Source organism: Cyprinodon variegatus, unplaced genomic scaffold (genome assembly GCF_000732505.1).
Source record: "Cyprinodon variegatus isolate N-32 unplaced genomic scaffold, C_variegatus-1.0 Scaffold849, whole genome shotgun sequence".
Taxonomy (NCBI): Eukaryota; Metazoa; Chordata; class Actinopteri; order Cyprinodontiformes; family Cyprinodontidae; genus Cyprinodon; species Cyprinodon variegatus.
Genome location: NW_015151302.1, coordinates 313118 through 329962, shown reverse-complemented (window position 1 = coordinate 329962; position 16845 = coordinate 313118). Strand labels below are relative to the sequence as shown.

General features: G+C 36.3%; 1 protein-coding gene across 1 annotated transcript in view; it reads right to left on the bottom strand.

The window, feature by feature from the left end:
* Window positions 1–681: 681 nt before the first annotated feature.
* Window positions 682–16845, bottom strand: part of LOC107099236 (death-associated protein kinase 2-like) — a 29059-nt gene continuing 12895 nt past the window's right edge. Inside the window, exons 3-12 of the mRNA XM_015397290.1 lie at window positions 15113–15334; window positions 12978–13116; window positions 9203–9332; window positions 9069–9117; window positions 8951–8977; window positions 8720–8872; window positions 6347–6392; window positions 2396–2485; window positions 2211–2291; window positions 682–1741 (exon numbers count right to left, since the gene is read on the bottom strand). Coding sequence (XP_015252776.1) covers window positions 1664–1741; window positions 2211–2291; window positions 2396–2485; window positions 6347–6392; window positions 8720–8872; window positions 8951–8977; window positions 9069–9117; window positions 9203–9332; window positions 12978–13116; window positions 15113–15334 — 1015 coding nt within the window. The 3' untranslated portion in view covers window positions 682–1663. The remainder of the gene's footprint in view (window positions 1742–2210; window positions 2292–2395; window positions 2486–6346; window positions 6393–8719; window positions 8873–8950; window positions 8978–9068; window positions 9118–9202; window positions 9333–12977; window positions 13117–15112; window positions 15335–16845) is intronic.

The window sequence follows — 16845 nt, the reverse complement described above, 5'->3', positions numbered from 1 at the left end:
ATCTCTGTCTACATATATTTATGTACAAATAAGCAGTTTCCTGGTGTAGTAATACAATCCCTGGGAAGCAACAGAAAATTTACAGTTTAACCAACAGGACTGATAAAAATCCTTTTAAGATCCTCATATAATGCATGGACGGAACGCCAAGTGTCGGCAAAACAGTTATTAAACCTGCTCTGGTGGCTACTTTGAAGAATCTAAAACATAAAAGATGTATTAAGGTATTTTAAAATAATTTTTTGATGCATTATTTTATATTCTTTTCTTTACATTCTTATCTTTAATGTATCCTGAATGTAAAAAGTTATTTAAAAAAAGACATAAATTACAAGGTTAAGCTGCACCAGGTGTTTGTCTACAACGGTAAAAAATGTAATTTATTGATGCGAGTTCTGATAACAAACTTATATCTTCTTAAAAAGAAATGTGAGGTATAGCAGAAACATCTGGTTTTTATGAATCATATTTTCTTGCTGTCATTTTGGTATCACTGTACGAATAAAAACATCTACTGACTTTTTACATAAGAAAAAACTCAGGAAGACCCATCCATTGATTTAGGTTCAATAAAGACAAAAGTTTTTACAAAAAACTTCTTGTTTTTGTTGCTGGGAAGAGACTTTAACATATTTATTACAAAATCTATCTAATTAAGGCAAACCTCTAAAACCTTTTTTTCCCCAAAATGTTAATTTTAACTTTGTTTCCTTAAATATAAAATATACAATTATTTACTGAGAAGGACAAAATAAAGTATCCTTTTTTACTGATAATTATACACAATTTTTTCAAGAAAAACAAAAATACTCTTAAGTTTTATTAAACACTTCGTACATACACACCATAACATTTGTGTTTAAACCTATGAACACTACTACAAGGAGCCCAGATGAAGGTAGAAGTAAACTTAAGACATTTGTTGGAGCTACAGAGCCTCTATTTACATCATAAATACATCACATTATAGCATTCATTTCAAAAATGGCAACATTTGCCGCACAAAATAAAGATTTAGACGGCATCTTTATGTACACACAAGATAAAATATGGTTAATATATGATCATATACAAGTATACAGTAAACTGAATTGTATACAGGTTTCAGAGGTTTTTTTGCTGAGCTGGAAAATGTGCAGGATAAAAGTAAACTCTATTTGCACAGACAGGGCTGTGTGTGAAGCAGGAAACATGTAAACATTTGGTTACAGAGATCAGTTACTGATTTTTCATCCTCTGTGGGCTAAAACGTTTTATTTAAGCCTCAATACTTTGGACAGAAAAGCCCACATGTAGCCAGTGATAGAAAAAAATAAAACACTAAAAAAACCAAATGGTGACTATCAACAGATGACAGCTGAAGCACTTGTAAGGCTGCAGTCATGAGAGGAAGCCGTCTGCGTTCTTGTGCAAGTGTGAATATCCACAAACAGTTCCTGTCAACAGTATAGCTGCTGTACATATTCTTCTGCCAGAAAGCAGCTTCACTTTAAAAGTGGCACTTCTCCATTTAACACGCAGAGGGATATGTGCTCACTTTATCAAATAATAAAAAACTAGGCCTGACGTCGCTTTAAACAGTTGTAACTCAAACACGCGGTTGCAGACTGTGCCTTGGAGAAAGTGCAGAGTCACTGTTTTATCCTCTATATAGGTCAAGGCTTCAGGAAGTGCTGCTTCTCTTTCGGGTCCTGGGCCTCCTCTTCAGAATTTCCTCCTCTTGGTCACTTTCACAATCCCGCTAAAAGAGCACAACAGAGTTAAAAAAAAAAAAAAAAAAGATAGCATCATTTATATTGGGAGAACAGTAGAATCTGATGCTGTCATCAGCGTAATATCCTGAATTTTATCCTGAACTTGAGTATTCTGGTCCAACAAACATAATGCTTCTGTGTGATTGCTGCATATATATTTAATTCTGCAGTATTTCTTTATTCTTTTTTTAACATCTTTACTAGTGGAGCAGGAAATATGTCCCCGCCTGTGTACAGCATTAAAATGACTAGAGGTAAGATTGTTGATTTAGCCTTAATCAGGTAAGCCATGCTGCTTTGCTCCCAGTTTTTCTAAGTAGCAAAGCTCTTCAGGGGCTGGCTGTGTAAGAATAACACAGACATGAGAGCAGTAGCAGTCTTAATCTCCATCAGCAAAATGTGGCGGCAACTTTTCTATATGGCAGTGCTACCATTGCTGAAGCTTGGCTTCCTCACCTTATCCTCTTCAGGCAGCTTCTGACCCTTCTTCATAATCCTCGTTAAGTGATTGCACAAGGCTACGATTCGAAAGGACAGCTGAAAACATTCAGAAACAGAAAGAAAAGCAGTTACTAAAGCCACATTTTCCAGAGATAATTTAAGGATTTAAAGCTGAGTTGGATGCTTATCCTGTATTTTACCTTCCAGCGGCGTCTGGCATACTGCCTCTTAAAGTTCTCCAAGTTAACCACTGAAAGCCTCTTCTCCATGGCCTGCCTGGGATTAAGAGGCTACAGACACATAGCAAAGAAAATCTGTGAATTTTTTACATTTTTACTGCCTTAGCATCATGCTGGTAGAACTCAGCATGCCTCAGATAGTTCAGGTATTATACAAAAAGTACAGTTTAGGAAATAAGTTTACAATAAAGAGGCAATTTTCATTTTAGGGATAAAGAAAGACAAAGACACAAAAAATGAAACAAAGAAAAAAGTTTATTTTATAAAGTCCAGAAAGAAAGAAAATAAATGTACCTTTAGAGTTGTAAACCACCAGGTTAATCACAATAAGCTGTTATACATTGATTTCTTTAGATATTTGCTGATATCATAAAGTATGTTACAATATCGTCTTACAGGAAAAAAATGGAATTGAGCCTTTTAATGTTCTTACAGGCATTTATTTCAAAATCAGCATTTGTCTAAATATAAAAATGCTCTTGATGATGATAGATGGCCTGCTCACTCTAGTCCTTCAAAATAAAGGTGTATCTTAAAAAAGACCAGATGGATAATTAATTAATTCATTAATGATTGATGTATTGTTACATTTCTGGTATTTATACATAAAGAGACCTCATCACAGGTGATGGATTTTCAGGAAATAAAAAAAAGCATCAAGTTTTGACATTGCATTAAATTTTCATAAATTAATAAATAAAAGAAATACATTTAAGAAAATAATTCATATTATACAGCAAATAATAAATACATTTTAATATGACATAATACCTATCACAATAAAATAAAATAAAATATGACATAATACCTATCACAATAAAATAAAATAAAATAAAATGTATATTTATATAAAAAAAACTTTCTGACAGCAATCAATCATTTAAAGTACTTGATTTTGTGCCCAAGGAAAAAAAAATACAAAAAAACAAATTTTTAAAAACAGTAACAAAGTGAAGACAGTTACATAATGCAAAAAAAAATAACTTTCAAAATAAAATGAAATGTTAATATAGCCAATATTTCTATTAGTATAAATTTATTTTCATGGTTCTGAGATTGGAGCTGGAGCCATTGAAAGCCATTGAAAGCCATGAAATTAGATCACCTTATTTTCGGACAGTTAGCTGATTCTGTTGTTACCTGGGCAGGAGTTACTGCCTAACTTTAAACAGATAACATTAGACAAGGAACAGAGGAAGAACTGAACCCACTTCTAACTATTAACAGAGAACAGTAAGCTCCTTCTTCAGGGAATTAATCAATCAGGTCCCTCAAGCATAGTCTTACTTTCAGAAAATCTGTTCTTATTATTTACCTTTTACCACAAACATGAACTTAAATGCACCAGAATCATTGAGACACATGCTTAAACTGTGTGGATCCAGCCAAATATGCAAACCTCTATACCTGCAAATAATAAACTGATTTATGCTCTGGTAAAAAAAAAAAAAATAAATAAATAGAAGGAACAGTGAGTGACATTTCATGGTCCCACATTTGAAGAATTATATTCAATATATCCAAAGTGTGGCTGTAAACAGCATTAGAACAAAGAAAGTAAGACAAAATAAAACAAATAAGAAAATATATCCACTTTTTAGAACCCATTTTGCCGCCATAGGGTTAACAGCTGCATGCTTGGGGCTTCACATCCTTTTGTGACAGATGCAACAACCTCCTACCAATTTCTGGTGAAGTTATTTTGATAGGACTTAATAAAATATGAATATTTAGATATATAAAATGCGATAGTAGCACACAGGCAGTCTCTGTGCCGTGTTAACTGCCTCTATTATGTACATTTTACTCAAATAAACTAAATATATAATCATCTTTTTACATAGGTTAGCAGTAAAGAAAGTAAAGGACTTACTTTTATACAAAATTCTTCTTTGTGGTCCTTATTTTGTTGTACAACACAGTTATTTTATAATAACTATGTTATTTGTCAAGGAAAAAACAGTTGTAAAACTGCAACACAGCTTCCGCCAGCAGCATTATTGCCCATTAGTTGTTCTCAAAGCACAATTTGATATTCCTTATGTACAAATGAAAGGAAACGGGTTCCTCTAGCACCATGAGTTAACAATTGGAAGAACTCAAAATTGTTGGGAAAGTATCTTCATAAACAATCTTGTGAGCTGAGTTTTTCAATTTACACCAAACCCAATTAACCATGTTTTAATTGAGATCTGAGAAGAATCTTTCAAATGCTACAAGAACAGGTAAGAACTACAGTAAGAGGTTCACTACATGAGATTGTTGCAAAGATTTCATGGGAATGTCTGAAAACTAGAGGTTTTGATTTTGCTTCTATAGCTCAGACTGAGATAATGTCTACTCATAAATTAATACACCAACTGTAAACATTTAGTGTGTTAAATCATTGTTTGCTGTCATAAACATGCTTCATGTCTTGAAGCTAAATTTAAAAAAGAAATAGATGGCTTTTGTCATTTTAGTATTAAACTTAAGTGAAAAAAATATATAAAATTGAGATTATAGCCCAGCCCTAAACAAAGATGTACACAGGTTTTGACCCTGATGCGTGGAATCGGCTACAAAAACATATAAATCTCAGCTTAATTCACTTTATTTAACTTTTGTTTATATATTCATTGACCTTTAGTGTTTTACGATGTGAAAATATTTAATATTTAAAGCGATCTGAATTGCTGTCATCTTGGCCAGGTCAAAAATAAATAAAAAACTAAGATGGAACCAAATAAAATGATCAATATCTCACATTCACAGAATAACAAAATGCTCCAAAATTTAAATCACATTAAGATTTAAAAGGAAAGTTTGGGATTTCCCGTTAACTGCTTCAAGATGCAGACAGCTCATTGGTTTCTCAAGCTGTTTTGTCCAGATGACTTGCCTAAGGTCACAACTCCAAACTTGCATCCATCACCTTCACATCTTTTAGTAACTGCCCCCTGGTGCCATCCATTTTCATAAATGCAAAGTAGGTGTTTCCTCATAATTTCCCTTTTGTACCAAGCCTCCTTGTCGCTGTAGATGGAGAACAGTGCTTCTACGTCACTTTGCATGGTGGGTGAGCACCTTCCTCCTCTGACAGCCCCGTCTTCATGAAGCCGATGTGCTTCACAGAATAAGCAAAGTGCTCAAAGTTCACGTATGTGTTGCTTTGTGGCAAGCTGCTGCGAGATTGGACGTTGTGCTCGTTTAGATGTTTCATTATGAACTTTTCATTTCTCTTCGCAGCTCCAGATACATCGGCATCTTCTTCAGTTTGGTTGCAGGACTTAAGAAGGATTGCAGGAAGGAGGAAGGGGGAGGGGAGGGGAAACTGAGTGAGAGGCCATCACATAGTTGCATCTTGAAAACAAACTGTGGTGAAAACCCCAGTAGATGATTAATGTGTGAAGATGGCAAAAACACAGCAAACATTCTTGATGAGTGTGTTATGTTTCCTGGCTTAATGCTCTGATCCAAACAGGATGGAGGGACATCACAGTGAAAAAGAAAAAAAACTTCTACTTGTATTATGGTCACTATTGTGACTGGACTTCCTCAGCGGCTCAGGCTGTAGCATTTCCACACCGTTAGAAACACAATTGGTGAGATTTGGTTTCACTTCAGTCACGTTGAGACAAAGAGACTTTTCACACTAGTGTCAGGGTTTATATGATGAAGTGGGTGGAAGTTGTGAAGGTTGAAATAAATATCCCCACATGAGGCGTAGTCCAGAAACATATACACACCAGTGGGTGTGAACTCCGGGACTTTGAGACCACAGTCAAACATCTTTGAACTTTTAACGATTAATTCTGTGAGAAGCAATTCTACTACCCTGCCATAACCTTTGACCTCAGAGGCCGACTTCTTTCACATTTTCAATAAGACGTGACGAGAACAACACAAAACATGCCACAGAGCAGCACATACCTTAATCCACGGGTGATTCAAGGCATCTTGGATAGTCATCCTTTTTCTGAAAAATGGTAGAAAAAAGCCAGCTGAGTAAACACACCCAAACAAGTCTGTCACACACAGCGCAGGCTGACCTGTCATGCATTACAATTAAGATCTCTGAGGAATTCAGTCAGAAGTAACACTCACAGGAATATCATGTTTCTTAAAGGTTGATTTAAATGGAAACAGATGTAAGGAACCAGAAGTCACATGGTGCAAATAAAGACAAGTAATGCTTTGTCTGAAGTAATTAGCTAATAGTTTGACCATGGCTTGTTTAACTGATTTTACACCTAATATCATGCTGGTGACTAAAAACAAAGTACCAATAGTGTCTTGCAAAAATATGCATAGTATTTGAGCTTGTTTACATTTTATTGACATTTTCAGCTTTTACAGTGTTTCATTATGATTTGATGCGAACATCACAAGGTCATGCATAATTGTGAAGCTGAATCAAAAATAATACGGTAAATTATTTCCAACTTCATTTACAAATGAAAGTATGGAAATTGTGGTATGTAATCTGAATCTATTAGGCCAAAATAAAAACCACTTCAAAATTGATCTAATAAGTAAGTAGCCAACCCGTTTGACATTTAACCTCAGCATGAATTTATGGTTTAATGTAAAACTAAAGCGCATTCCCGCAGCATGATGCTGCCACCCTCAGATCTCTGTGTTCAGGATAATTTACAGCTTTCTGTCTGGCAAATAGCTTTGCAATAGACACAGGTAGACTGTGCTCATTATAATGGACTACTGAATGGTATTAGTTGCTGTAAATTTTATTCAAAGGGATCCGAATAATAGGGACCGAATAAAACTGCTTTTCAGATTTGAGAAGCATTTTAAACCAAGAGTATAATTTGTTTTATTTCAATAACAAAACAGAAGGTAATATAAAATGCGTTGGGGTTTTTTCAGCCCTATTTTGGCTGATATCCTCCAAAAAACAAATAAATAAAATTGAATAAATCCATTTCCAGCACTTTCCTTAAAAGTCACACAAGTAACACTGGTGAGTAGTGATCACCAGTCTTGTTTAATCTATGTTCCAGTTCAGCTGTTCTGTTAACATCTTTACAGGTTTAATGGAGACAATAGTAAATGCATAGATTTAATTTTAAGGAACACGTCAGTTATGAAGTTTGTAATTTAAACTTAAACTGTACTTTAAACAATACGGTATCTAAAGCTTTAAGGATTCCACACAACAGTTCAATCCATTATCTGGAAACAGAAGGCAAGTTAGTCACAAACTCCAAAATCACTGAAAGGGACAGAAAAAAGTAATAGAGAGAAGCTGACGTGGTCCATAGGAACTCTGGAGGAGCTCTAGAGATCACTGCCTGAAGTAGGAGAATTTATAGGCATGGAAACTATCCTATTGTTATAAAATGTCGGGTCATTTAGGTGACAGGACAGAATAAAATTATTTAAAAAAAAAAATATTTTGCCAACACATTCACACCATCTCTAGGGTGGAGGATGATTATGGTGGATTAATATTTTGGGAATCAATTTCTTCTGCAAGATCAGCAAAATGGGTCAAATCTTTATGGAGGATGAATGGAGACGAATTAAGGAACCTCAGATTACAAACCTGCTGAAACTTTAAACAAAACAGTCTGCACTAGAAAAATCGAGATATCTAGATAATTTTTTTCTTTATTTGTTCTTGGAATGAAGAGGTAAAAGAGACATTTTGCCAATGGATCAAGATGATTTAAACTTAAAATAAGAAAACACAATTGTATTGTCTTATTTTAAGTGCATATTATCTAATTATCTTATTTTAAGAGTAAAAATACTCATTCCATTGGCAAATTATCTCATTTAACTACTTAAAACAAGGGTAAATACACTTAATTTAAGAAATTTTTACTTATTTCTAGATCCATTTTCCAGTGTGGGCATCTAATCAGCTGTTAGTCTGTGGCAAGACTAGAAAATGTATCTTAGAATGCACATCTTCATCCAGTCTGATTTATTTTGAATTATTAAAAAAAGAGGTGAACAATTTCAGAATGCAGATGTACAACAAAGGTACAGACAAACTCTGGAAAAGCTCTACCAACAGGGATTGATTTTATGAGGTAATTATTATTAGAGGCTGAACAAAAATGTAGTTTGCAGTTTTCAGATTTCTTAATATTGCAATTTAAGATTTTGGCTGTAGTACAGTAAATAGTGAAATGGTTTTAGTGGTATTAATACTTCAGGAAAGAACTGTATGTCACTAATCCAGACTGACTGATGTTTAACAGTAGATCCCCAGTTCCTGGCTGTACATTACATGGCCCGGCTTGACCTCTGTCCCTCAGCTGTTTGCCATTCTTTTACCTCGTGTCCTTTTCCAGTAGCTGCCTAATGAAGCTCTTGGCCAGCTCGCTGGTGTTACTGAAAAACTCTTCATCAAAGTCGTAATCCACCGCTGAGATGTTTCCTAGTGTTTCCTGCTTTGTTTCACCAAGGAATGGCGAGATGCCGCTCAAACTAAAAAAAAGCACAAATATATTCACACAACGATCAAGACCCCAAAAGCTCCACCAGTGCCATTAAAAATGAACTCACAGTATATAGGTGATGACTCCAATGCTCCTGTGAAAACAGAACAAGATTAATTCACAGCTATGCATGGCAGCTTGTTGTGTGGAAACCAGCAGGGTCGGGGATAATTAGAGGATCTTACCACATGTCTGCTTCCAGTCCTAGCTGCTCATAGTTGACTATCTCTGGGGCTGAAAATAGAAAAAGCAAACTTGCAGACGGAGTAAACCCAAAAGATGAGGACTTTGAGTGGAAGAAACATTTGAAAAGTCTTACCCACAAATTCAGGCGTGCCAAAAATGTTTTTGAAATCGGCCCCTGGTTTGATTTTGTGTGCCAGTCCAAAGTCTATGAGTTTAATGCGCGGTAGAGGGACGCTCCTGTCCAGCAGCATGATGTTTTCAGGCTGCAACAAAAAAAAAAAACAAAAAAAACAAAGCAAAATGTTTTCAGTTGACTTTTTTTCTGCTATCGTAGTTGGATAATGAGTGAACATGTATTCAACCTGAGTTACCTTGATAAAACCGCCTTTTTATGTATGCATTAAAGAAAAACAGGGATCTCTGTTAGTGCAACAGATATAAAAAGCTGTTTAAATGTTTTTCTGTCTCATAGTTCACCTCAGCTTTGCACTTAGGCTAGAGGAAAAAGTGAGATCAGAGTGCTAAAGAGCTACATTTTATGTTAATCATCAGAGGGACATTTTTGAGATTCATTTGTTCAGTGCATGAGCTAAGGAAAGGAAGGGCCATGTGGGCCTCTCGGTTCGCTGCTTTTCCACAAAGGATGCCAGTAAAGGTTGGTTGGGTAATTTGATACAATTTTGGTCCGATTCTGCAGATAATTCTTGATCTAAAGGCAGTTTATTCTTTGCGGCCTGTGTAAAATATGCCAGAGTTTGTAGCTCTGACTCATAGGGGAGAAAAGTGGCTCAGATCTGCAGTATTTCAGCAAACCCATATAATAAAAAAGACAGCTCTCTAAATTTCTTCAGACATTGGTATTATACTCTAAATTTGTAAAAGACGTTTTGTTTAATGTTAATAAGAAAGATACATCAAAGAAAACAAGAAAAAAGCAAAACATAGCTACAAGTAAGTCTTTTGTTGGAATACATTGTTCATAGTTATGCTGACACTGTTCATACAGTTGTTAGAGGAATAGAGAAAAATGTGGAAGCTGGGGTTGAAAGGCCTTTTCCTGAGTTCTAGGGCAGTGTCTGCTTGCAGCTCTTCATAAAACTCCCCAGTAGAAACTAATCATACGCTGATAGCATCTATTATTTAAGATTGCTGAGTAAATCTCTGAGCTACAAACTGAAGCCCCACTGGATGCTATGAGGCTTTGTCATATGGCTCTGTACCCAGGGCAGTAAAGACAACAGGGGGGCCAAAGCTCTAGAAAATTTCTTCAAAAAAAAGAAAAGCAAAATACTTTTAGCTTCTCCCATTTTTTTTTTTTTACTATTTTTATTTTTTATTTTTTACTATTTACTGTTTGCATTCTCTTAGACTATACACTAAGCACTGTGATGAAAAGAGACAAATATTGGTTTCAGATTTCTAGCTTCCAATTCCTTGCTTATTAAATGGCCCATCTCCCTTTTTAAAAACTAGTTTAAGATCTCAATGCTTAGAGTCTTCGACTATGGTAGCACTTTAAATCTTAGATTCTTTAAAATACATGAAAACTGTATTCTTCTTTTGTTAAAAAACAAAAAAGCTATTAGTTTTTTTTTAATATACTATGACCACCATAGATGTTTGCTGGGGTGGAAGAATCACCATTCAAGCAGGAATCACCACTGACTTTATGCTTCAAATTTCCAAGATGGTGTGGTTTCTCTGGTACGATTAAATGTTTTTGATTGGTTAAGTACTTCCATCTTATAACTTTCCCATATTTATGTCAAAGATTGCTAAAAGGTTCTTGCAAATCTTTAAACTACCCTAAGTTTTCTTTTTCTTCATGCAGCACTGGGTCCCAGCTATTCCATGCTGCATCTCTGCCAGTTTGTAGGAACACAAACGAAAGGTCTTGTTGTTTCTTTACTGCTGCTTCTCTGTCCTGCGTTTTGCATCTTGTCGACAGATTCAGGAAGACAGAGAAGTAGCGTCTAATTTGACTAAGACAAATAGTGCATGGTAGGGAAAATGCAGGAGGCTCTCTTAGTCCCTCAAGAAATAATTCCTCTAAGATTAAAAAAAGCAGTGGAGTTTTTGTCCTGTTTCATGCATGTTCTAAGATTTAATCTGCAAAAAAAAGCAAAAATAAAACAAAAAAGCTGACATTTTACTGTATGTGCTTGGACTGTCTTGGAAAATAACCTGAAAGTACAAACTAGGCAAGTACTTTATACTAGCTATAACTAGTGACGCAGATTAACCAGATTGTTATAGATAATATTGTGCTTAATCAGATCTGACCAGGAAGTGGGAAGTCATATGCTACAAAGCCTATTCTACATGTGAGCAGGAAATACACCATAACTGCCACCACTTTTAAATGACAGTGATAGTCGTCTGAATGGATGCTACCAGACAGAGAAGAAGACTCCACTTGATCAGGGTGGTTAGTTTAAAAATTTAAATCTATGCACATAAACACATTTGAGATTAATTAAGATAAGGAGAGAGCGCAGATAACAGGGTGGCTAAAAATAATACAATGCATCACAATATTCTACTCCATTTAAAGCATTAAGATAACCCAGGAAGAACGAAGATGGTTCCTTTAAAAACAGCATAGACACTTAGATAGGTAAGTTCTATTACAGAAACATATAGTTAGAGATACGATCCAATACCTGGATCGATATCGGCTCCAATATTGACTAATTAGCTATATATTGGAGATCCAATACAGTGAACTTTATGTAGAACTGTTATATTTCTTTTTGCTGCTTATTTCTTAATAATTTCTTAATAATATTTATATTTGTGTTCATTTGTTACTTTTTAACAATGTTTATGTCAAGTCTAAAGCCTTCACACACACTGCAAGAAATATAGTTCATTCATTCAACAATTTAATAGGGTTGATATCGGATATCAGCGGATAGCCCAGGTATCGGTATCAGATTGGATCGCATAAAACTGGATCTGTGCATTTCCACTTCAATTCAACCCATAGAGACTGCATTAATTACAGTAGAGGATCTATAAGACATCAAAAGATGTTTTTGTCTGTACTTTGTGATCAGAGTGGTAATGCAGGCAAATTATAGCCACCTCAACCTTCTTCAGTGTCCCTCATTTTAAAAAGTGCAGCTGGTCCTTTTAAATCAGGTCTTTTACAGTTAAGAAGATTCAATATCCTCTTTCTTACATCATATTAGATGAGCAATGTTTTTAAAATGACTATGAATGAAAGGTTTTAAGTTTTTCCAACTGTAGTAGAAAGAAGGAGTATCAAATAAAATAGCAACCCTCTGATTCCAAGGCCATTTATCATAACTTGGCAGCAAATGTTTCTCTTTAGCATTGTGTGCCAGTCCAAAGTCCATTTGGACACAAATAGACTCTATTTGGCACAACTTATTGAATGTGCTTTAAAAAACGAAACCGGCTGAATTTGTCATAAGGGAAGGGTTCATGTCTAAAGTCAGGTCTAAACTGGTGTTCTCTTGTAGGCAGCGGCCTGATACAGCTCTCGACAAATTCCACAAAATATGCAGCATTTGCTGCACTTCATGGAATGGAACTGTCCTGAAAGCTGTATAAAATGAATAAGACAATAAAAGTTGTGCAAGTCTAAGGCTATTAGAGAAATGCAAAACAGCAACTGCTTACGGACCTGTGTGAGCCACCCAGCTTTCTGACTGAGAAGAGAAAACCATGTGATGTTACTATCTGATGTTCTAAATGCTTAACTCACCAAAAACAGGAAGGAAATGTAAAACAGAGGAGTGTGATACTACCTCAGAAACATGCGAACCCTGCTGTGAAAATTTTCAGCAAAGCCTTTTGTGGCCTTACATGGACCCAACTAATGTTGCTAAATGAAAATATTGAATCTCAGTTAAATGTGATGGTGATGGAACATACAGTACCTTCAAATCAAAATGTGCAATCCCCTTGGAGTGGAGGTACTGGACCCCATCTAGTATCTGTTTAATAAACTGAGTGGCCTCCTCTTCACTGAGGGACTCTTTCTGAGCCAGGAAATCAAAGAGCTCTCCTCCGGAGACCCTGCAACACACACACACACACACAGATATGTACACACCTGTTTATTGTGGGCTCAGATAACTGGGAGCAAGGGCCTCTCCATGGCTTTATCTAAAGTGTGCTCTCTGGAGCTGGACGCAGAACTCCTGGATGCCATAGATACAGGCTGTTTGTTTGTTGTATCAACTCTGGCTTGTTTGGAGACATTCGCCCTACATATGAACCACTGTTTTCCCTCCATAAACCTAATGAAAAGGCTTATAGAAGTTTATGCATAAACAGAGATCCATCTAGCAGCTAACAACCAGTTCAGTCTGTCAGTCACTTCACAATAATTGGACTGGGTTTTTTTTTTCTCTGGTCCTAATTAGGCCCTACATTTTCCCAGGCCCTCACTGGACAAAAATGGGGCCTACTGGGGCACAAGCATTATTTTCTTTGTCAAACCATTTGGTTCTATCTGATACTCATGATCCCTTCCAAGGCAAAGGGTTTGAACAAACAAAAGCTTTAGCAAACAGTTCATGTGAACAGAAACAAACTAAAGGCAGGAACATGAGCGTCAAGGTTCAAGGTTGCCGAGTGTGACGGGTCATTCGGATCAAGAATGAATTTTTTAACAGAATGCTCTGCCACTGATCAACCTTTGAACCCTATAACATTCTGACATATTACAACGTTACATGATCAATACACCATGATTATCGGTGACAGACCAACACAACATGGTAGATAATTCTGAAGTGTTGTGTAGCCTATTCCATACTTTTTTAACACTTCTAGAAATAAAAGTCTGAAGTCGGGCTAGCATTTTAATTTAGCACCAATTAACTATAATAACCTTTAATAAAAAAAAGTGCTGCAGTAATAATCTGACTGAAATTATAGTCTCCCTGTTTTCGTTTTTTCTTTTTTCTTTTATTTAATCTCATTAAACCAAACCTCAGTGACAATCCAGTTGGTGAACAAATAGTATCATGAAGATCAAGGATCACAGCAAAATACTAATGGATAAACTACTGGAGAAGTTAAAAGCAGGGTTTGGTTATAAGAGCATATCCTTAGTGTTGAACACAAAGAGATCTATTCCATCCATCATTTTAACAATGGAAAGGCAAATCCCTTGGTAAGACAATCAGGTCACAGTAAATCAGTAGGAACTGGAGGGATACATACTGTAACTCAGATGTGAGAATCTGTCCACAGGAAAACACGTGTATTTAGCTATTTATAGAATGGCCTTTTTAGAAAAAGAAAAGTTTCCGAAAAAAGAAAAAAAGCAGATGTTGATAAACGGGCATCTGAAGTTTTGCAACAAGACTTAAACCTTTGGAACAAGTAACTGGTCAAATGAGAATGATAGTCATCTGGCCTGTATGTAACATTCTACTGTTTTTAAGGCATTAAAAGAACACCCTAACCACACCACACAATGAACAGACATGGTGGTGGCAGCATCATGCTGTGGGGATTTATTTCAACAGGTAAAGGTTAGTTTGTTCAAAGACTATAGGAAGATAGACTAGGTTAAAAGCAAGACAGTTGTTTAGGAAAACATGCTAAAGGCTGCAAATGCTTGAGATCCTGATGGAGGTTCAATTTCAAACGGAACAACAGCCCACTAAAAACATCCAGGATTAAATTAAATATAAGCAGTGTTAGAATGGTCCAATTTAACTCCACGCCTACATCTGGGGTAGGAATTAGACTTTAAAACAGAGTTGGGCAGATGATCTACTTCCAAACATACCGGGCTTGCCGCGTTTTGCACGCCTTTATTTGCAAAGGTCTCTATTACAATATAACCATGTATGCCTCATTTTCATATTCCAAGTATGCACTGTTAATTTTTTTTTTCTTTTTTTATCTGTACTAAAATAACTGAAGTTTCTGATAGTGATGAGACAAGATGGGGGAACAGTTCCCTTTTCTAAGCACTTTGGCTACTTAAGCCTTTTTTATTTTTACCCTGATATACATAAGCTGCAGAAACCGAATGGATAATGAGATGACTCACAGTTCGAGGATGAGCACCACATCTGTGCGGTTCTCATAGACGTCATGCAGCTCCACAATGTTTGGGTGCTGGATCTGCTGCAGGATGTCCACTTCTCGTTCTATTTCCTCTCTTTTCACACCCCGTCTGCTGACCCGACTCTGCCGCTTCTTGATGAACTTGGCAGCATAAGCATTTCCCGTGCTCTTCTCTTTACAACGCTTCACCACAGCAAACTGCCCACTGTGGAAATACAATAGAAAGGACAATTAGTCATCATAAATTTGATAAACACTCAGTCTTTCCCAGTTTGGTGTTTAAAATTGATGGAGGTGCCATTTTGTGACAACAGGATGTAACTAAACAGACACCGAGCAGGAAGTTGCATGTCAAAAATGTCTGAAATATTTCGGTATAGTCCATTACTTCCTGTTTCCTGACGAGACAGAGAACAATCACCCAGGCTGATAGTTGGACAGAGCCTCTGGACTCCCACATCATCCGACTTCCTGCCAAAGCTCTTCTTTTTTCCCCATTATTTAGTCTACTGAAAGAATCCCAAAAACTCTGAATATTTCACAACAGAGGTGCAGCTTTCAGAGAATCCACAACAGAATCATTGTTGTTGACTTTTGCTACAGCCACAGGATAATTGCTTATGACCCTAAACGGATGAGCTTACTCCTCCTTTTGATTCAGCTGAATATATTCCCTTTGTTGTGCCTCACAGACAAAGTGAATTACACATATGAAAACATCTGGAAACACTACACCACATCAACAATGCAGAGGAAGTCTCTGGCTTTGTTTCCAGAGGTAAGCTGCCACCACTCCTGCTGCTGCTGGCTGATCAAGTGAGTCTTTAGATCCAGACCGGGAGAACAAGCCTCTGGGTTTGTCCGCCATTATTATACGTGCAAACAAAATATGATGCTTCATAAAATATTCATGCCACATTGAAAAGCTGTTCACATATAAGATAATTATTTGTTTCCGATAGGTCAGACTTTATTTACACACCTTTTCTTTTATTATCTGTGAAGATGGAGTATCAGAAAACAGGCAGCAGAGAGAATACAAACCATCAGTGACAACAATTAACACATTTTTAATCATTTTATTTCACACTCGGAAGTCTGGTTAAAATTTCCACTGCATCAACTATTTTAGCTCATTGATCCTCTGTTAATGCCAAATAACCCCAAATTATAATACAGTCCCTACCATGCTTGACATAAGAGGAGTTCTTTTTTGTTTGTTTTTTACCTGGGCTTCCTCCATGATTCAGAGCAACATGATTCATACCTAACCAGACCAGGGGTACAGCTACCTTTGCTCTAGAAGACATTTTACAGCTTAACGTCTCATTTGTCACAGCTACTCCCATGCCTACTATTTGGTATGATTCCCATATCCATGCAGAAACTCTTATCTAACCAGGGTTATCTCTGTGTGCGGCATGTGTTCTACTGGAAAATGAAATGAAGTAAGCTAGTGGCTCCAGACTATCTCTAGAGTAATGAAAGCTGTTATTTCTAGAGGTAAATTCATGTGTTAAAAAACTAATGAGACCTTAAACAGACATTTTTATATATTGGCACCAATGGTAAAGCTGTGAACAAAATAGCACGAGGTGAAAGGTGGCGCTAGATTGAGGAGTCAGAACTTGCAATGGGTGATTTGTTTTGATTATCATTACACTGTCACAAGTACAGAGCAACGAAATTATCTCTCTGGATTTAACCTATCCGCTT